Genomic DNA, 20,825 nt, shown 5'->3' with positions numbered 1-20,825 from the left:
TTTAATTATGAATTAAAACATCCGTACTCAGATTTAAGGAGTCAAACCTCTATTCTATTCTATTCTATTCTATTCTGCTTTATTTTTTTGTATTCTTTTCACCTCTGTTTTATTTTATTTTGTCCTTTTTTAATTCTGTTCAGGGTTCTTGTCTTATATTTTCTATCCCACTCCATTCTATTCTTTTGTGTTCTTCTGTTTCATATTACGTGTGTGTGTCTGTGTGTCTGTGTGTGTGCGTGTGTGCGTGTGTGCGTGTGTGTGTGTGTGCGTGTACTTATTCCTGCCATGCGAATGTAACCGAGCAGGTTTTTACTGACAGCGTGTCGGAACGCGGCCGTGCCCTGACTGACGGCGTGTAAACAACGTTGAGGGTGTAAGTGATCTGAGGTCATCCGCTGGATATTTACACATCGCCTGCATGTTTTTTGGTTTTGTCCACAGGAGATCTGCTGGAAGAGTCTCAGTCCGAGGCGCTGAAGCTGCGCAAGCGAGTGGAGGAGCTGGTGAGAGACAACGAAGCGCTGAAGTCCTCCACACCAAGCTTCGCCAGCGCCTGCATCAGCACTCCGGTCCACGCCGACACCCCGGGTAAGAGTCGTGTGCGCTGGGGGCTGTGCTTCTACACGTGGAGAACTATATTTAGAAACTTGATTCCGGCCGTTTTAGAGGACAGGAACGCTACTTTGACTACCTGTTACAACCGTTTTGAGCTGATACGCATCTTCTCAGACAAATCCAAGTCTTTTAACTGAAATATGGAACCAAAGGCTGTTTTCGTCAAGTCAGTGTCAGTCGCCTCGGGCTACACCTTTGATCTTCGTTCTCATGTTGTGTGACATGTCACCGTCTCGTGATCTGTTTGAAAAAAAGTCCGAGCTGAGGCAGGAATTCCCTCCTGGATAATTACAGAGAGCAATAATTTACTACAGGAACTAGATCAGAATCCAAACGCTGGTAATTGTTCTGAATTGTTCGTCGTTGTGAGGGTGTTGGGTGTTGTTAGGTTGTGAGGTTGCTATGTGTTAGGTTGTGAGGTTGTTATGTTTTTGAGGTTGTTAGGTGTTATGTGTTGGTGGTTATTAGGTGTTATGAGGCTGTTGTGAGGTTGTTAGTTTGTTGTGAGGTTGTTAGATGTTTTCAGATGTTAGGTGTTGTTAGGATGTTGTGAGGTTGTTAGGTGATATTCGGTTGTTATAATGTGTTGTAAGTTTGTTGTGAGGTTGTTAGATGTTGTTAGGTTGTTAGATGTTGTTAGGTGTTGTTAGGTTGTTGTTAGGTTGTTAGATATTGTCAGGTGTTAGGTGTTGTGAGGTTGTTAGATGTTGTCAGGTGTTGGGTGTTGTTGGGTTGTTGTGAGGTTGTTAGATGTTGTTAGGTGTTGGGTGTTGTTAGGTTGTTAGATGTTGTCAGGTGTTAGGTGTTGTAAGGTTGTTAGATGTTGTTAGATGTTGGGTGTTGTTGGGTTGTTGTGAGGTTGTTAGGTGTTAGGTGTTGTTAGGTTGTTGTTAGGTTGTTAGATGTTGTCAGGTGTTAGGTGTTGTTAGGTTGTTGTGAGGTTGTTAGATGTTGTCAGGTGTTAGGTGTTGTTAGGTTGTTAGATGTTGTTAGATGTTGTTAGGTGTTGGGTGTTGTTGGGTTGTTGTGAGGTTGTTAAATGTTGTCAGGTGTTGGGTGGTGTAAGGTTGTTAGGTGTTTTCGGTTGTTGTTTGGTGTTTTTTAGGTGTTGCTTTGCTCTGTCTGTAATCTTAATGCTTGTTGCATTGATCTCTCAGGTCATGGGAAGCTCCTGAGTCACCAGGCGTCGATGCGCTCGGATCCCCGCGAGTGTCTCACTGGGAAGACGGTCCAAACGGAAGTTACAGTGAGTACAAACCTTACAGCCGCACTTCCACCGAACACGCGTACACAGTCCGCACGCACGCTTATATGCAAATGGTATTATCAGCTGAGTTCTATATCCGGTCGGGGCAGATGTACAGCGCGCGGGGCGTGAGCGCTTGTGTAACACTGTGCATTCCTGTGTTCCTCAGGAGACCTCGTCGCACTTCGAGCTGGTGAACACCGAGGACAAGACCATGGCGGAAACACAAACGGTGAGCTTCGGGTGGAAAACCCACGCTGGTCTCTACGGCACATGCGAGCCTTGCTCTCTGTGTGTGTGTGTGTGTGTGTGTGTGTGTGTGTGTGTGTGTACTTTAAACTCAGCTGCAGTGACTCAGTGGGTTTGTATACGGGTCGAGTCAGCTGTGACTCAGGGCAGGGGAAACTCCAGATTTTACTCGAGGCAGGAACACACAGATGACTCGTCACTCGCAATCGCAGGAATTTCTCTTTTGGAGACACACAAGAGGGAAAACATGCCTTCTTCCTCTCGCGTGCCTTATTCTCGATCTGGATCCCGGAGCGTGAGAAAGATCCGAGCTGCTGCCAGGGAACTAGCGAGTAGAACGGAGCGTGAAGCAGGAGGGTAGATGCAGCGAGGGGGTAAGGACCAACATCTGGATTATGAACCCGTGAGATGTCATGCAGCGGCGTTTACGCTCGCAGATAAAGGGAGTGTGTGTGTGTGTGTAAGTGCATGTGTTTACTGTAAAGCTGCGTTTGATTACAACGTAGTCGAATTGCTTTCGCTTTGACGCTGGAACCTGTTTGACCGAGAGAGCGGTGAGGAAGTGGAAGTGTGGACGCGGCGGTTCCAGAGGCCATTCGGCTCCCAGGAGCGCAAATCAGATTCATTATTTTTATTCAATAAATGAAACCTCATTTATTATAGAGGCAATATAACAAGTTAACCCTGTTCTGAGAGTGTGTGTGTGTGTGTGTGTGTGTGTGTGTGTGTGTGTGTGTGTGTTTGCATGCGAGTAATATTGAAAATAATTCAATTCTGTGCAATATGTTTGTGTGTCTTTGTATTTGTGTATTTATATATATTTTTTGTAAACATGGTTCTATGCTATATATGGTGTGTGTTTGTGTATAGGAGGTTGTGTGCAGTTTGTGTGCGAGTATGTATACATGGTTGTGCGCAGTATGTTTGTGTGTGTACAGGTGTGTTTGTGTGTGTATGTGTGTATATATGAGGTTTTGTGAAATGTGTGTGTGTGTGTGTGTGCGAGCACGTGTCTATGTGGCGATTGTGTTTGTGCACGAGTATGTGTAAAAGGTTGTGTGAAATGTGTGTGTGTGTGTTTGTGCGCGCATGTGGCGATTGCGTTTGTGCGGAAGTATGTGTACAAGGTTGTGTGAAATGTGTGTGTGTGTGCGCATGTGGCGATTGTGTTTGTGCGCGAGTATGTGTACAAGGGGGTGTGTGTGTGTGTGTGTGTGTGTGTGTGTGTGTGTGTGTGCGCGCACGTGTCCATGTGGCGATTGTGTTTGTGCTGGAGTATGTGTACAAGGGGGTGTGTGTGTGTGTGTGTGTGTGTGTGTGTGTGTGTGTGCGCGCACGTGTCCATGTGGCGATTGTGTTTGTGCTGGAGTATGTGTACAAGGTTGTGTGAAGTGTGTGTGTGTGTGTGTGTGTGTGTGTGTGTGTGTGTGTGTGTGTGTGTGTGTGTGTCCATGTGGCAGTTGTGTTAGTGCATGAGTATGTACAGGAGCAATGCAATGTATGTGTGTATTTGTGTATATTTATTTGTGTGCTTGCACGCGTGGTTGCATGTGTATGCTTGCAGAATTGTGTGTGCACGAGTATGAATACGTGCGTGTGTACTTGTGTTTATGTATATAATTTGTGTGCATGTGGTTGTGTGTATGCTGAAAATAACTCAATATACGGCCGTTATTGTCTAAATAACTGGCAACAAAAGTGAGTGCACCCTCAGTGAACATGTGTGTCCAAAGTGTGAATATTTTGTGTGAACAATATTGTTATGTAGCACTGCCATAATCCTCCTGGGCATGGATTTCACCAGAGCTGCACAGGTTGTTGCTGGGATCCTCTTCCACTCCTCCATAATGACATCACGGAGCTGCTGGATGTTGGACACATGGAGCTTCTTCACCTTATGGTTGAAGATCCCCATAGGAGACATACTTGGTCACTCCTTCACCTTCAGCTTCCTCAGCAAGGCAGTGGTCATCTTGGCGGTGTGTTTGGGGTCGTTATTATGTTTTAAAACTGCCGTTCGGTCTAGTTTTTTAAGGGAGGGCATCATGTTCTGCTCCAGATTGTCACAGTACATGTTGGAATTCGTGTTTCCCTCAATGAAGCGCAGCTCCCCAGTACCAGCAGCACTCATGCAGCCCCAGACCATGATGTTACCACCACCAGGCAAGACACAAGTTTCTTGGTTCTCCTCATCAGGGCATCACCACACGTGCTGGACACCATCTGAGCCAAAGAGGTTTATCTTAGTCTCATCAGAACACAGGACATGGATCCAGTAGTTCATGCTCTTGGACAGGTCGTCTTCAGCAAACCTTTTGAGTGCCATTTCTATAGTGTTGTTCTCTGAGAAGAAATAATGAAATGTTTACTGAAATGTGAGGGGTGCACTCATTTTTGTGAGATACTGTACAATTGGCTATAAGGTATGAGTATGATAAAGCTGTGTGTGTGTGTGTGTGTGTGTGTGTGTGTGTGTTAGATTATGTGTGTGTAATTGTGATTGTAAGAATGATGTGTGAGAATGTGTGTGTGTGTGTGTGTACACTTGTGGTTGTATGAAATGTGTGTGTGTGTGTTTGCGTGCATGACAATATGTGTATGATAACGTGGGTGTGACTGTGTTTATAATAATGTGTGTATGATGTGTGTGTGTGTGTGAAGGAGAACACAGAGCTGGCCAGTCAGCTGCAGAGGTTGGAGAGTTCGTTCAGTGTGTTTGCGCAGGAGTCCAACCCTAACCAGCTGCTGGCTCACCTGGGCCGCATGGCCGTGGAGTTCCACACACTGTCCTCCAAAGTGCAGAAGAACGAGCAGAGAACCTCACTGCTGCAGGTACAGCTCTCACACACACACACACACACACACACACACACACACACACACACACACACACACACACACACACACACACACTGTGTGGATCATCTGCTGGTGTGTCGCAGCTCATGTGAGGTCTGTGTGTTCCAGACGCTGTGTGAGCAGTTGCGGCAGGAGAACAATGAACTGCGCAAAAAAATGGAGGAGGACCTTCAGTACCGGAACCGTGACCTGGAACAGCTGAGGTGAGAGAGAGAGAGAGAAAGAGGCAGTCAGTTTACCGAATCTTTCTGTCTGTCTGTCTGTCTGTCTGTCTGTCTGTCTGTCTGTCTGTCTGTCTGTCTGTCTGTCTGTCTGTCTGTCTGTCTGTCTGTCTGTCTGTCTGTCACTTACAGTACATTGTAGTTTTTAAACAGTTGCGTCTGTGTGGTGAAGGAGTCTCCAGTGTCAGAGGGACTGTATCTTCATAGCTGCTATAACATGCGCAAGAACGTACGCAGTCACTCCGTAAAACCATTCACAATATATGGATATAAATAAATGGAAATTTTGACGATGTTCCGTGTCGGCTGGCGGTTCACCGTAACGCCCGACCCGTGTTTCAGGTGACTGGTGTGGAACACGTGGGTTTTTTTCTTCTCCTTTATGGACCGTGTAGTTGTTTGTTGTTGGAAATGTGATGCGTGTGTTTCCCGGGTCTTTCCAGCTCAGAGTCCTCTTCCTGAATCGGCCCTGACTGTCCAGCAGTGAGGGTTAAGTATCTGAGACGTGGACCTGACAGACCACTGTGTACAGGTCTTTGAGAAAAACTAAAAAAAATTTTTTTGTACAGGACAGGTTGTGTAAGACGAGGCACTCTAAAAAGGGGGATTTTTTTTTCCTCTCTTTTTTTTTTTTAAGGTTTCTTAGTCATGTGACAGGAAGCCTCCTTTTTATAGTGTGGTGTTAGCATTAAATGTAGTTTAAAATCCTCTCAACAGAGTCGTAGGCTGATTTATCTTAAGTTTGTAATCCAGCGCACCAGTGAAGATTTATTCATTGATACAGAGTCAAAGCTTTTGTACGTCGCTCTGCACACGGGCGTCTGCTAAGTGCCATAAATGTAAATGGATAAATGGGTAAAGATCAGCTTGTGACTGTGTATGAGTCGTCCTTAAGCACTGTATTTGTGTCTGTATCTGTGTGTGTGTCTATCTGTGTGTGTGTGTCTATCTGTGTGTGTGTGTCTGCATCTGTGTGTGTGTCCGCATCTGTGTGTGTGTGTCCGCATCTGTGTGTGTGTGTCCGCATCTGTGTGTGTGTGTCCGCATCTGTGTGTGTGTGTGTCCGCATCTGTGTGTGTGTGTGTCCGCATCTGTGTGTGTGTGTGTCCGCATCTGTGTGTGTGTGTGTCCGCATCTGTGTGTGTGTGTGTCCGCATCTTTGTGTGTGTGGGTCCGCATCTGTGTGTGTGCGTGTCCGCATTTGTGTGTGTGCGTGTCCGCATTTGTGTGTGTGTGTGTCTGTATATGTGTGTGTGTGTCTGCATCTGTGTGTGTGTGTGTGTGTCTGCATCTGTGTGTGTGTGTGTGTGTCTGCATCTGTGTGTGTGTGTGTGTCTGCATCTGTGTGTGTGTGTGTCTGCATCTGTGTGTGTGTGTGTGTGTGTCTGCATCTGTGTGTGTGTGTGTGTGTGTCTGCATCTGTGTGTGTGTGTGTGTGTCTGTATCTGTGTGTGTGTGTGTGTGTGTGTGTCTGTTTGTCTCTGTATTTGTGAGTGGGTCTGTATCTGTGTGTATGTGTGTGTTTGCATTTAATACAATACACACTATTATTTTTGTTTTGTTATTACACTATTTGACAGCTATAAAGACAATTATGGCTTTAGACTCACTAATTCCTCTTTGTGTGTGTGTGTGTGTGTGTGTGTGTGTGTGTGTGTGTGTGTGTGTGTGTGTGTGTGTGTGTGTGTGTGTGTGCGCGCGCGAGAACAGGCAGGAGAACTTAAAGCTGCGCGAGCAGGTGAGCGGACGGACCGAGGCGGCACAGAGCGAGTCATCTGACTCCAAAGACGAGGTGGCCAAAGAGGAAGCGGTGAAAGTGAAGCTGGAGGCGGTGGTGACTCAGCAGGCACATGCCGCTCAGGTGACTTTTACCTCAGAAACTCCAACCCCTCCTGCACCCTCAGAGGTTATGCTTGTGTCTTCCTTATTTTTTGTAATACCCCAAGGGTTCTCTGTGGTGTGTGTGTGTGTGTGTGTGCGTGTGTGTGTGCGTGTGTGTGTGCGTGTGCGTGTGCGCGTGCGTGTGCGCGTGCGCGTGCGCGTGCGTGTGCGTGTGTGTGTGTGTAAGCTGAGAAGTGTACAGATGAATCAGCACTGCGTTTAAACCAGTCTTGGGAAAACCAGCATGGCTTCTAGTTCCTCATTCTTGCCCAATCAGCTGGTGAGAAACCATGAAACAATTCACGTGAAGAAACGATAAAATTAAACATAATAAAATAGTTAATTCATTAAAGTTCAGGTCAAATATGTGTATTTAAATACACAACTATTGGGGAACAGAACGGTGCAGAAAACAAAAAACATCCTGGGATCAGAGGACAGAGGACTCCACTCTACAAGCACAGTGAGCAGAAAAGCAGCTCAGCATGTCAAACAGTGGTGCGGATGAGCCTTAAAAGCAGAGGATTTCGTGGGCAGGAACTGGCAACCCAAACTATTTTTGTTTTTGCACATTGTGGTTTGAAAAGTCTAAACTTCCTGATTAAAGGGAAGTACACCGTATATACCACGTCCCCTACTTAATCGTCTTATTGGTCTTAGATTACACGGTTTGGCCAAAAGTATTGGGACACCCGGCCTTTTCCGGCCGCAATCGGTTTTTCCCTAAACTTTATCCACGAAGTTGGGGGCACACAAGTGTTTTTGGATGTGGTAGCATTGAATTTTCCCTTCATTGAGATCTAAACCCGTTCCAGCATGACAATGCTCCATGAAGATACAAGGGTTGGAGTGGAAGATCTCCTATGATGTTCAGGTGTCCACAAACTTTTGATCTTGTCGTGTAGCGAGAGATTTCATCCTGGATGTCGGAAACGCATCTAGAAACAGTTTAAATGGCCTTATGTTTGTTATGTAATAATCTGATTATAAGCAATATATAAATAATATTATTAGATATAACTTCGTTTGATGCTGTTTTTCAAATAAACATCAATATCGATATCAGCAAACTTAAAGAGTTATTTTTTTAATATATAATTAGGTTTATAAAAATTGTTGGAAATGATCAAATTTAATAAATAATACGAAAATGTTTTAAAAAAAGAATGTTAAAATCCGATAATCCTAAAGCAATCAAAGTTTTTTTATTATTTTAAAGTTTCAAAACATCATAGAAAATAATAAAATGTTTGAAAATTTGAATTTTACAATGAATATTTACAAAATAATTCACTAAAAATATAAATAATATCCAATATCTTTAAATTGTAAAAGAAATAAAATCATGAATCAAAATTGTTTTTCATATACAGTACATTTTGAACAAATCAAATGGAATATTTTTAAAATGTTAAATAAATTCCATAATACAATATTTTAGGTTTCTTTTCCATATAAATGATTGAAATATAATTAAAAAAAATCTTTTAAATTGTCAAAAAAAATTTTTGTATAATATTTGTATTGTTTGTAAGTAAATGATTAAAAAATCTAATAAATAATTAAAAATTTGTATAGGTTTTTAATGTGAATTATTGTAAAATAATATAAAAAAAATGTAATTAATATTTGAAAAAAAATTATAATATAAAAAAATTTATTAATAAAATAATAAAAATAATTGCAAATTGTATGATTATTTTATTATTATTATTATTATTTTTTTTTTTGTATTATTATTATTTGTTTGTATTTCCATAGCAGTCTAGTAAAGCAGAAAAGACTCCATCCAAGACTCTGGACCCCGAGTTGTACGAGAAGAAGATCAGGCTTTTGGAGAAACAGAGGAGAGACGTAAGTGTTTCAGTGAGGATATATAATATCACGGCATGTTCAGTATGTGTGTGTGATATGCTGACATGCCATTTTGTTTCTCCAAGGTGCTAGAGGTGAACAAACAGTGGGACATTCAGTGGAACTCGATGAAGGCGCAGTATGAGCAGAAGGTATTGAATGTGTAAATATAAATAGTGTGTAAAATTCCACCTGTGGAGTAAGCGTTTTTTTTGCTCGAACGCGCCATGATTCACCCGTTCCTGTGAATCGCGCGTTGCACAATCGCTTGTGAGCGCACCGGCGGCTCTGCGGGTTTGCCGAACGCGCTCAAATCTGGCTCAGCAGTGGAAACGTTCGCTGACGGAAACGCCGACCGAAGCCTCTCTCGCAGACCACAAGCACCCCCTCCCGCAGAATTCCCCTTCACGAGGTTTCTTGCAGAACCTGCACATCTCTGTCTTTCTCTTTTATCTCTCTCTCATTCTTTTTTTCTCTCTCTCTCCGCCCACACATCCTCTCTTGTCAGTGACAGCGACGGAAGAAAACCATGTGACCTGGTACTACCTCCTGCTCTCAGCTTGTACCATCGTGTCACTTATTGTCTACGCCGTTTATTGTCTACGCCGTTTATTGTCTACGCCGTTTATTGTCTACGCCGTTTATTGTCTACGCCGTTTTTGTCTACGCCGTTTATTGTCTACTTATTGTCGCCACACTTTGTAGGATCCAGAACGCTTTATACACTCACAATTACTATCAAATATATGTCAGACGCTCATAACCTTGCGTTATTCACATTATCTTATGCAGCGTGTAGAAATGTTTAATATACACAACATGACCGAATGTCCCTTTTGAACATCCCATTCTTTATTCAGTCCCCATTTTCAGTTATAAGCACCACCCGCTACCCTATTCAGCCACAAGGGTGTTCCACGAGGACAGCTTAGTGGTTAAGGTGTTGGACAATGGATCCAAAGGTCGTGAGTTCAAATCTCAGCCACAAACTATGCTGCCACTCTTGGGCCCCTAAACACGGTCCTTTAACTCCATAGCTGCTCAGTTGTATTAATAAGATAAATATGGATACGCGCAAATGGCGTAAATATAAATGTGCTAGTAAAGATTTTAGCAACTTCTATTCTACCGCATCCCCACCGTTCAAGAATTGTCGATCGAACTGAATATTATGCAACATGCGGTTCAGACGAGAACGGAGGACAATTTGTCCGAAGACAATCGAGAGAGAGAAAGAGTGAGTAGAGTGGACTTATAAAAAAACAAAACATATAATTTCGATCGGTCATATCGAGCGCTCGGTTAGAAGTTCCAGCTGCGATTTCAGTGATGGGGTACACGGTAACGAAATCAGAAAACGCGGATATAGAAAAAAACGTTTATACAAGACGGGGAAAGGATTTGGACACCCTCCATTTCCCCACCATGTGTGTTTTTTCTTCTTTAAAAGTTGGAGACACAGTTGTATACTTATACTGTATAAATATTATACACTCATCTGTGAGGGGAAGGTCGCCCTGGGGTTGTCCCCAGTATCGTTTTCAGTTGCGGGTCGGAAGCACACGGTGAAATTTCTTTCTTCGAATGTGCTTTTCTGCTTAAAAAAAAAAGATTCCAGGTCACATACAGAGGGGAAAAAACCTCCACACACCTACGAGAAATGCTTTTTTATTTTTTTCCCCAAAGAATGTCCGAACGAGGACGACGTGTAACACGGTCCCCGTAAACCACATCCCAAACTTTCTGTGTGACATTCCTGCAGGAATTCGAGGACCGGGGAACAAAGCACGTCACAACGCTCGGCCCTTCTCGTGTTTTCGGTTTATGGTCTCTGCTTTGACCTTGTGACGTTTCAGGACGTTTTAGACATTACGGGAAGGCGCTGGTGCACTGGTGCGACTTGGTGGCGCTGCGACTTTGCGATTGTGATTTTTTTTTTTTGATCAGAAGGCCAGCATCTTAAGTAATAACAGGTTCTGATTCTTGTAGTGTGGGTGTCTAACTCTGTTTCTGCTTGTGTGTGTGTGTGTGTGTGTGTGTGTGTGTGTGTGTGTGTGTGTGTGTGTGTGTGTGTGTGTGTGTGTGTGTGTAGATCACAGATCTGAGGCAGCGGCTAGCCGACTCCCAGAAAGCCGTCCAGGAGCTTGAGGCAGAGCGAGAGCAAAGACAGAGAGACTACGACAAGAAGCTGCTTCTCGCCAAATCCAAGATCGACAACGTACAGGTATTACTACTTTCACTTCTTAGTGTGTGTGTGTGTGTGTGTGTGTGTGTGTGTGTGTGTGTGTGTGTGTGTGTGTGTGTGTGTGTGAGGAAAAAGCTATCAGTCACCGTATCAGACTTTGACCTGTCCAGAGTTCACTTTCGTTTTTTCCGCTCTCAGGGAAGCACCAAGCGTTCCCTCGTGTTCCCTTTGAACGCCTGAATCCCCCTCAGGTTATCCCCCTCGGGTTAACATTATCTCATTGGGTCTAAGAAGCTAACATTTCACTGTAGAAATGTCATTTCATATTTTTGCTATCTGTCGGACAAACGATTGCCTGAGAAATTCAATTCGAATTAAGCTAATCAGTCATATTCTCTCCAGGAGGAATAAAGTAGTCTGTCTGTCTGTCTGTTTAGTGTGAATATCTGTCTGTTTGATATGTATATTTTTCTTATAGCAATATCTGTCTTCCTGTCTGATATTTCTGTCTGTCTGTCTTCCATTGTCTATCTCTCTTTCTTCAAATCTGTATAGCTTCAAATGTCTGTCTGTCTGTCTGTCTGTCTGTCTGTCTGTCTGTCTGTCTGTCTGTCTGTCTGTCTGTCTGTCTGATATTTCTGTCTGTCTGTCTTCCATTGTCTATCTCTCTTTCTTCAAATCTGTATAGCTTCAAATGTCTGTCTGTCTGTCTGTCTGTCTGTCTGTCTGTCTGTCTGTCTGTCTGTCTGTCTTTCATTGTCTATCTGCCTTTCTTCAAATCTGTATAGCTTCAAATGTCTGTCTGTCTGTCTGTCTGTCCGTCTGTCCGTCTGTCCGTCCGTCCGTCCGTCAAAGGTGTTCCACAGGATTGAGGTCAGAGCTCTATAGTAGGAGATCTTCCACTCCAACACATGTAAAGTAGATCTTAATGGAGCTTGGTTTGGAAAAAAAAACACACATGGCTGAAAAAGGTGTCAGGTGTCCTAATACTTTTGTCGCTATAGTATATACTGATCCAGTTACAAATAACCTGGTCTATTATTATAATAATAATAATTAATACCATACATGAGAAGGGTGGATCGACAGAAGAGAAATATCTGCTGTTTTAACATCTCAAGTGTTAAGTGAAGACGTAGCAAATATCTCAGCATAGGTGTAAAATAAAAATCCCCTTGGCCTTTCCCCTAGTAAAAGCAGTCCGAACAACATGCGGGTCAACGGCATGGAGTCCTTTTACCCACTATAACCTCATAGCCTGGTCGTTTTGTCCTCCATCCTAGTGCCACTGTACCCGTGTCACAAGGACTTTTTCATGTCTCAGTACGCTGTTTGCTATTGCACGTTTCTCTGTCTCGGCGTATCTCATGCCCCCATGCTGGGGTGAGCGGCCCTGGTTCCTGTTTTTAACTCCTGATTCCTGTCAGGGTTTCTTCCTGATGGTGCGGCGGGGAGTTTTTGTGGGAAGCAGTCACCTTTGGCTACCTCTGTGCCTCTGAGTTACTCTGTGGTTAAAGCCACTTAAATAAAGCTGAAGTGAAGGAAATGAAGGAAGGATTTTACGCAGACAGTAATTTATTTAACATGAGTATTAATGCAGGATAAGGGCAAAGAGAAGTAACGTATGTGGGGAAGCATAGAGGTCACTGTTAAAAACACATCTGCTTTTTTTCTCAAAGAAACAGAAGCTTGGTTTTATTTATATTAATCATGTCTGGTTATATACAGAAAACCTATAAAATGACCAGAAACACACTAAATACACATTGAAAACAGACAGAATCGACACTCTAGACCCATGACAGACAGACAGAATAGACACCCCAGGCCCATGACAGACAGACAGGCAGATAGATAGAGAGACAGACAGACAGAATAGACACCCCAGGCCCATGACAGACAGACAGGCAGATAGATAGAGAGACAGAGAGACAGAATAGACACCCAATGCCCATGATTGACAGGCAGAGAGACAGACAGACAGACAGACAGAATAGACACCCCAGGCCCATGACAGACAGACAGGCAGATAGATAGAGAGACAGACAGACAGAATAGACACCCCAGGCCAATGACAGACAGACAGGCAGATAGATAGAGAGACAGAATAGACACCCAATGCCCATGATTGAAAGACAGACAGACAGACAGACAGACAGACAGACAGATAGAGAGACAGACAGACAGACAGAATAGACACCCCAGGCCCATGACAGACAGACAGACAGACAGACAGACAGACAGACAGACAGACAGAATAGACACCCCAGGCCCATGACAGACAGGCAGATAGATAGAGAGAGAGACAGACAGATTAGACACCCCAGGCCCATGACAGGCAGACAAGCAGATAGATAGAGAGACAGACAGACAGAATAGACACCCCAGGCCAATGACAGGTAGATAGATAGATAGAGAGAGAGAGAGCGAGAGAGAGAGAGATAGAGAGATAGATAGAGAGGTGGACAGAGAGAATAGACACCCCAGGCCCATGACAGACAGACAGATAGAGGTAGGTAGACATATAGGTTGGTAAATAAGTAGACAGATGGACAGATGAAAGCTGACTGAACCCCAGGCCTCCTCCCCTCACCTTCATCAGTACCTGACTTTACTAACACCCTTGCAGCTGAATGCATCTCCATAAATCTAGTGGAACATCTTCCCAGAAGTGTGAAGGTATAAGAGCAAAAAGCTTTATAATAGCAAATGGGGAACAATCTTATAGTCAGTTGTCCACAACCATTTGGCCATGCAGTAAATATATACCTGTAACTCCTGATATGTTTGTGTGCCATTCAGTTTATATCCTTTCCCTGTCCCCTCTGCTATAGTCATAAACCATGTCCTGTTCCCATCTCCGGACCCCACACCCCGTAAACACCCTCAGTGGTGTTGGTCTTCCTTTGTTTTGTTTGTTTCTTCCATGTTGCGTGTCTCAGAAAGCTTTTCCTCACCCCTGTTTGTAAGCGAACAACATTTTATGTAGAGTCCCATAAAGTTCAACATCTACTGATAATGTACTAATATGTTTTATGACACTGAGCTAATAAATTCCTCTAATAGGAAATTTTAAGTGCAAACTTCTGTTGGAATTTCTGCATATAAAAGCTTTTGTCTGTCTGTCTACTTGTGTATCTATCTGCATTAGACGTCTGTCTGTCTGTCTGTCTGTCTGTCTGTCTGTCTGTCTGTCTGTCTGTCTGTCTGTCTGTGTATCTATCTGCCTTAATCGTCTGTCTGTCTGTCTGTCTGTCTGTCTGTCTGTCTGTCTGTCTGTCTGTCTGTCTGTGTATCTATCTGCCTTAATCGTCTGTCTGTCTGTCTGTCTGTCTGTCTGTCTGTCTGTGTATCTATCTGCCTTAATTGTCTGTCTGTCTGTCTGTCTGTCTGTCTGTCTGTCTGTCTGTCTGTCTGTGTATCTATCTGCCTTAATCGTCCGTTTGTCTGTCTGTGTATCTATTTGCCTTAGTCGTCCGTCTGTCTGTCTGTCTGTGTATCTATTTGCCTTAGTCGTCTGTCTGTCTGTCTGTGTGTGTATCTATCTGCTTTAATCGTCTGTCTGTCTGTCTGTCTGTCTGTCTGTCTGTCTGTCTGTCTGTCTGTCTGTCTGTCTGTCTGTCTGTCTTTCTGCCTTAATCGTCTGTCTGTCTGTCTGTCTGTCTGTCTGTCTGTCTGTCTGTCTGTCTGTCGGTCTTTCTGCCTTAATCGTCTGTCTGTCTGTCTATGTATCTTATCTATCTGCTTTAGTCGTCTGTCTGTCTGTTTGTCTGTCTGTGTATCTATCTGCCTTAATCGTCCGTCTGTCTGTCTGTCTGTCTGTCTGTCTGTCTGTCTGTCTGTGTATCTATCTGCCTTAATCGTCCCTCTGTCTGTCTATCTGCCTTAGTTGTCTGTATGTCTGTATGTCTGTATGTCTGTGTATCTATCTGCCTTAATCGTCTGTTTGTCTGTCTATCTATCTGCTTTAGTCGTCTGCCTGTCTGTCTATCTGCCTGTCTGCCTGTCTGCCAGTGTATAACCAAAAATACCTATTCTGACTCAGTTTTCTTTCTGAGCTTCTGTAGGAATTTTGTTGCAAAACAGTGAAAATAAGCTGTTATATGATGTACCAGTATATCCATGTGTTTTTTATTTTTCAGGGTGAAAAGGAGTGTTTGACGACAGAAACGTGCGAGCTGAAACAGAAAGTGCGCTACCTTCAGGATCAGCTGGTGCCGCTCACTAAGCAGAGAGAGTACCAGGAGAAGGAGATCCAGCGCCTCAACCGGGTCGGTGTTCTTCTCTCTGAAAGCCGATAGTTCCATCAATCAACTATTGCTGCCGATTAATCGGTCGACCTCTAGTTCACATTCATTTTATTCAATAGGGTTGAGGTCAGAACTCTCTAGAAGGAGATCTTCCACCATGTCCAACTCATGTTAAGCATATCTTCATGGAGCTCTGACCTCAACCCTGTGGTCTCCTAGTTAAAGTGAAGGAAACAGTTTAAGGTTTCAAAGATGATGTGTGCTTATGGGAAGGAACCACATATGGCTGGAAAAGTCAGATGTCTCGATACTTTTGTTCATACGTTCGTATGTGTTTGTGTATTCCAGGCCCTGGAGGAAGCACTGAACCTGCACTCTCCCAACTCCCAGGCTGGAATGAACCTCGGTGAAGGAGTCCTGAACTTGCGCCAGCAGGAGCTCCACACTCAGATCGCCGTCCTCAAAGAGCAGGTGAGGCAACATCTCTCGCACGTGAACCCTGTAGGTCGCAGGTTCTTCTTTGAACATCTCATTCTACATTTAGTCTCCATTGGTTGTTATAAGCACCTCCACCCTTCAGGGAAGTTGATTCTCTCGATTTTGGGCGGGTGCTTGTGGAGATTTGGGCTCAGGTGTCCCAATATTTTTGCCATTGTCTCAGCGAGTCGTTGATATTGATTCCGAGCGTCCGTGCCCCCTGTAGGTAAAGATCTTCGAGGAGGACTTCCAGAAGGAGCGCAGGGACCGAGAGCGCATGAACGAGGAGAAGGAGGACCTGAGACGCCAGGTGGAAAGGTTACAGGGTCAGATGACTAATCTGACCAATCAGGTGAGCAGATACTTTTCAGGGCAGCTTTTATGAAACCCTCCCTGAACAGATTAAACCTGATCTACTCAGTTGTACTGATAGAAAAATGCGTTTACGATCACTCGTTTATTAACAGGCAGAAAATTTACACCAGGGTTCTACAGGAACTTCTTATAGAGAGGGATCAGAAATGTTATTTTTTACCTCTTTCTTGCTTTCGTTTTTCCATTTTTTTTTTCTTACTTTCTTTAACTGAAAGTACTTTTTTCCTTTTCTTTCTGTCTGTCTTTCTTTCTTTTTTATTATCATTTTTATTACTTAAGTATTTATTTCTTTGTTTGTTTGTTTAATTTATTGGAAGAGTTTAAGGCACAGGTTTCCCAAGTCTGGTCCAATCCATCTTACATGATCTGGGTTAGGAACTGATTTGGATGGGTAACCTGTGTGTGTGTGTGTGTGTGTGTGTGTGTGTGTGTGTGTGTGTGTGTGTGTGTGTGTGTGTGTGTGTGTGTGTGTGTGTGTGTGTGTGTGTGTGTGTGTGTGTGTTAGTGGATCAGGAGGTTCTTCAGGATCAGGGTTGGGGACCTTCAGAGTTTAATCGGGGCAGTGTGTGTTGCTGTGTTGCTCTGGGGGTTGTTTACGTCCTGTTAGTATGTAATTATTGATTAGTGAGTGTGTGAGGTCAGGGCCAGGTTCTGTAATCACTAAGTGTGTGTGTGTGTGTGTGTGTGTGTGTGTGTGTGTGTGTGTGTGCGCAGCTCCATCAGGCGCAAAACGAGTGTCAGAGAGAGCGAGCAGAGCGGTGTAAACTGGAGCGACTGCAGATGCAACACAACAAACAGGTACTTCAGGCCACAACACAGTGCCCTCTAGTGGCTAAGTTCATTATAGAAAAAGGACATGTGCATCCTTCATGCTTAGATATTTTGATTGCCTGCTATTGTGTACTTATTTGTGTGTGTGTGTGTGTGTGTGTGTGTGTGTGTGTGTGTGTGTGTGTGTGTGTGTGTGTGTGTGTGTGTGTGTGTGTGTGTGTGTGTGGGTTTTGGACGGGCAGCCGGAGAGAAGAACGTCCGACCCCACTTCGAGTTCAGCTAACGGCCCTCTGAGCCCCCCGTACTGTGGCCCCTTCGTGCAGGTTGGACACCAGCTAGAGGGCTGGCCCATCCACTTCCCACCCAGAATGCCCACCCTAAGTGCTGCACCTGGGCGAGACTTTCAGCCTGTTAATCCGGTGAGCTCACACACACACACACACACACACACACACACACACACACACAAACACATATATATATATATATATATATATATATATATATATATATATATATATATATATATATATATATATAATGTGTGTGTTTGTGTGTGAACATAAATACAGTACACAATATACATACAGTACATAATTACTCAAAAACAAATGCACACATGCATAAATGCACATATACACACACACTTAGTATATACTCATAAAAACAAATACACACTCTAGATTTAAGGTTCGGTATGTAAAGTACTTTCGAGTCACGGTTCGGTTCAGTTTCAGTTTGGGGTGAAGGAATGCAAACCATAAAACTGTTTGTCTTTTTTTTTATTTTTTTATTTTTTTATTACCGCAGCAACTCTTTTTATTACCATTTGTGATCATCCACAGTTTACATTTTTAAAACAATTTTAAATAAAATACCTGCCTGGTTAAATAAAACAAAAATAATATTTCATAATATTTAATAAAAATAATGAAATCGATTAAATCAAATGAATGCGATACACACGTATTTAAAACATCGATTACATTTTGCAATTAAATAAATTGGAACGAATAAAATGTATTTAAAAAACTGAAATAAATAGAGAAATGAAATGAATTTGTTTACTTTGTAAACAATTGTAATTGAAGCCGGACATAAAATGATAAAGAATACATATCACTAGACTGTCATCAGAAACACTCGGTTTGAAATCAGATTTACAATCAGCTAAAACCGTGTTTCCGGTACGGAGCGAGTGGCCACAGTGACACTGCGCTAACTCTGGGCTCTTTTTTTATTCCCCTGGTATTGTAGTGTACTTTTTAAAGTTTTATAATAATAACAAAAACTGTGACACTGCACTCAAAGTGTGATGTGGAGACTAAACAGTCCGCCATGTAATACGTTACTGCAGGAACTCGGATTGTTATTATGTTCTGCACCTAAAACAAACATTGCATTTGATACACACGTGCACCGAACCCGAAAGCCCGGTACCCAAACGGTTCAGTATGAATATGTGTACTATTACACCCCTAATATATATATATATATATATATACACACTAATAACAGTAACATAAATAAGTATCAATCCATCACCTTAATATGACCTGTGTGTGTGTGTGTGTAGGGTTTTCCTTGGCAAACATCATTCCCACAGCCACGCGGCTCCAGAGTACAAACAGACGCAGCAAGAGCACCGCCAGAAAGTACAGGTACACACACACACACACACACACACACACACAAAGATAAATGCAGTTAAAATAGGCATGTGAAAGAATAAAAAATATTATTTGCACTCAGTGTTTGGCCAAAAGTACCAGGACACCTGACTTTTCCAGCCTTACATGTGCTCCTTCTCCAAAACTGTATTCCCCCCCCCCCCCCCCACACACACCTTTCCCTTGAACGAGGAGACCCAAACCCGTTCCTGCATGACACAAAGTGCACAAAGCACATCTCCATAATGATATGGGTTGGATACAGTGGGAATATCTCCTGCTATAGAGCTCCTACCCTATGGGACGTAATGAATGTGAACACTGACTGCACCCCCAGACCTCCTCAGCTCAGCTACATCAGTACCTGACTTTACTACCACCCTTGTGAATGAAGGAATCTTAAGATCTCCAAAAAAAATCTAGTGGAACATCTTTCTAGAACAGTGGCGTTTCTTAAAAGAGGAAATGGGGATTAAATGTAGATGTTCAAAAAGAAGCACATGTGGAGCTTTTGTTTAGGTGTCCACAAACTTTTGGTTATAAATTGTAGTGTATGTAGTAAATATTTTGTTTAGCATATTTTCTCTCTCTCTCTCTCTCTCTCTCTCTCTCTCTCTCTCTCTCTCTCTCTCTCTCATATATATATATGTATGTATATAATATATTTAGATATATTAGGGCTGTGAATCGATTACAATATTCAATTGCACAATCTTCATAACATTTTTATAATCTCGTCAACATGCGCATGAACAAATACAGATGTTTTATGGAAACGTGTGTTTATCATCAACGAGACCAACAATAGAGCATGCGTTCCCTGTAATCGTTTTAAATTAATTAGGGGGATTTAAAATGACGTAAATCATCAGGACACCAAACGGAACTTTCGCCACGTTTCCACACGGACGGTTTTAATCGCCGGATGTGTTGCGTCATGCAGTTTTTTTTTTTTATTTGACATCTGAGTAAAGGATAAACGTGTGTTGCGCCGTAGGGTTAAATTTCCCCTGTTTTATAGATGTTTGATGATTTTTTTTAAATATAAAAACGTGTGTAAATAAATGTGTATATTGTATTAATGGGGTATTTGTTGTCGGCAGAAGCAGGAGCAGGAGCAGCGGGTTTCGGGAAGCGGGAGCGTCAGAACGTGGACTCTGGAAAGCACTAAGCACTTCATCATCATCATCATCATCATTATCATCCTTTTCCTTCACCTATTTTTTTCTCCGCCACCACGTAGCTTAGTAGCATGACACACAGTTTCTCTTTCAGTCGGCATGGTGTGAATCCTCCTTGATTTCTCCTCCCAGTATCGTGTGTGTGTGTGTGTGTGTGTGTGTGTGTGTGTGTGTGTGTGTGTGTGTGTGTGTGTGTGTGTGTGTGTGTGTGTGTGTGTGTGTGTGTGTGTGTGTGTACTATACATAAATATATCTCTAATAGAATGTTGTTTATATGCTTACATTTTATAAGCCTGTATGTGAAACACTGTTCTGGAGAACATCTGTTCTCACACATTATTTGGATTCGTATCAATAATTTAGCTTTTTACAAGGTTGAATCTTCTGGACGAAATCTTTACACGACCCAAGCGAATATACTGGTTAATTGTTTCCAAGCATTTCATTTTATTCTGGGTTTTTTTTTTTTTGGTTATGGCTTTACTTCAAAGTCCCTTTAATCCACGTCATTTAAAGCATGTTACACGAACAAACCTGAAAGCTGTAAATCATCTTCATTCTCATCGTCTTCATCATCTTCGGTATCATCAACATCATTCTCTGCTAGTGGAAGGCGTTGCTCGGTGGGTCAGTGTCGGACTCCTGATTGGAAAAGCATGAGTTTGAATCCCGCCAAAATCAAGCTCTCACAGCAGGGCCCCTGAGCAAGGCCCTTATGCATGCTGTAAGTATAAATGACAATTCTCATCATCATATTTATCATCCTCACTCTCAACAGCTTTATCATCATCACCAGTCTCATCATCCTCAACATCATCATCCTCAGTCTCATTCTCATCATCCTCAGTCTCAGTCTCATTCTCATCATCCTTAGTCTCATTCTCATCATCCTCAGTCTCATCATCCTCAGTCTCATCTTTCTCAGCATCTTCATTATTCTCAACACCATCTCCATCATTATCATCATCCTCCTTATTTCAGCATTTTC

General features: G+C 42.9%; 1 protein-coding gene across 11 annotated transcripts in view; it reads left to right on the top strand.

Annotated features, from left to right (window-relative positions):
* tnip1 (TNFAIP3 interacting protein 1) overlaps positions 1 to 20,164 on the top strand; it is a 53,241-nt gene extending 33,077 nt beyond the window's left edge. For 3 of the 11 annotated variants that reach the window (XM_083547043.1, XM_083547042.1, XM_083547051.1), the window contains exons 3-18: positions 445 to 591; positions 1,776 to 1,864; positions 2,034 to 2,096; positions 4,775 to 4,945; positions 5,081 to 5,175; positions 6,904 to 7,054; positions 8,836 to 8,928; positions 9,015 to 9,080; positions 11,021 to 11,152; positions 15,256 to 15,384; positions 15,712 to 15,834; positions 16,067 to 16,192; positions 16,930 to 17,015; positions 17,216 to 17,405; positions 18,563 to 18,647; positions 19,760 to 20,164. In XM_083547043.1, coding sequence (XP_083403169.1) covers positions 445 to 591; positions 1,776 to 1,864; positions 2,034 to 2,096; positions 4,775 to 4,945; positions 5,081 to 5,175; positions 6,904 to 7,054; positions 8,836 to 8,928; positions 9,015 to 9,080; positions 11,021 to 11,152; positions 15,256 to 15,384; positions 15,712 to 15,834; positions 16,067 to 16,192; positions 16,930 to 17,015; positions 17,216 to 17,405; positions 18,563 to 18,647; positions 19,760 to 19,827 — 1,814 coding nt within the window. In that variant the 3' untranslated portion in view covers positions 19,828 to 20,164. The remainder of the gene's footprint in view (positions 1 to 444; positions 592 to 1,775; positions 1,865 to 2,033; positions 2,097 to 4,774; positions 4,946 to 5,080; positions 5,176 to 6,903; positions 7,055 to 8,835; positions 8,929 to 9,014; positions 9,081 to 11,020; positions 11,153 to 15,255; positions 15,385 to 15,711; positions 15,835 to 16,066; positions 16,193 to 16,929; positions 17,016 to 17,215; positions 17,406 to 18,562; positions 18,648 to 19,759) is intronic. The other 8 variants (XM_083547044.1, XM_083547048.1, XM_083547046.1 and 5 more) reach the window with 6 other exon arrangements.
* The last annotated feature ends 661 nt before the right edge of the window (positions 20,165 to 20,825 follow it).

This window comes from Silurus aristotelis, assembly GCF_946808225.1.
Source record: "Silurus aristotelis genome assembly, chromosome: 7".
Classification (NCBI taxonomy): Eukaryota; Metazoa; Chordata; class Actinopteri; order Siluriformes; family Siluridae; genus Silurus; species Silurus aristotelis.
Note: the sequence above shows the minus strand (reverse complement) of the source record. Positions and strands in the feature narration are given on the sequence as shown.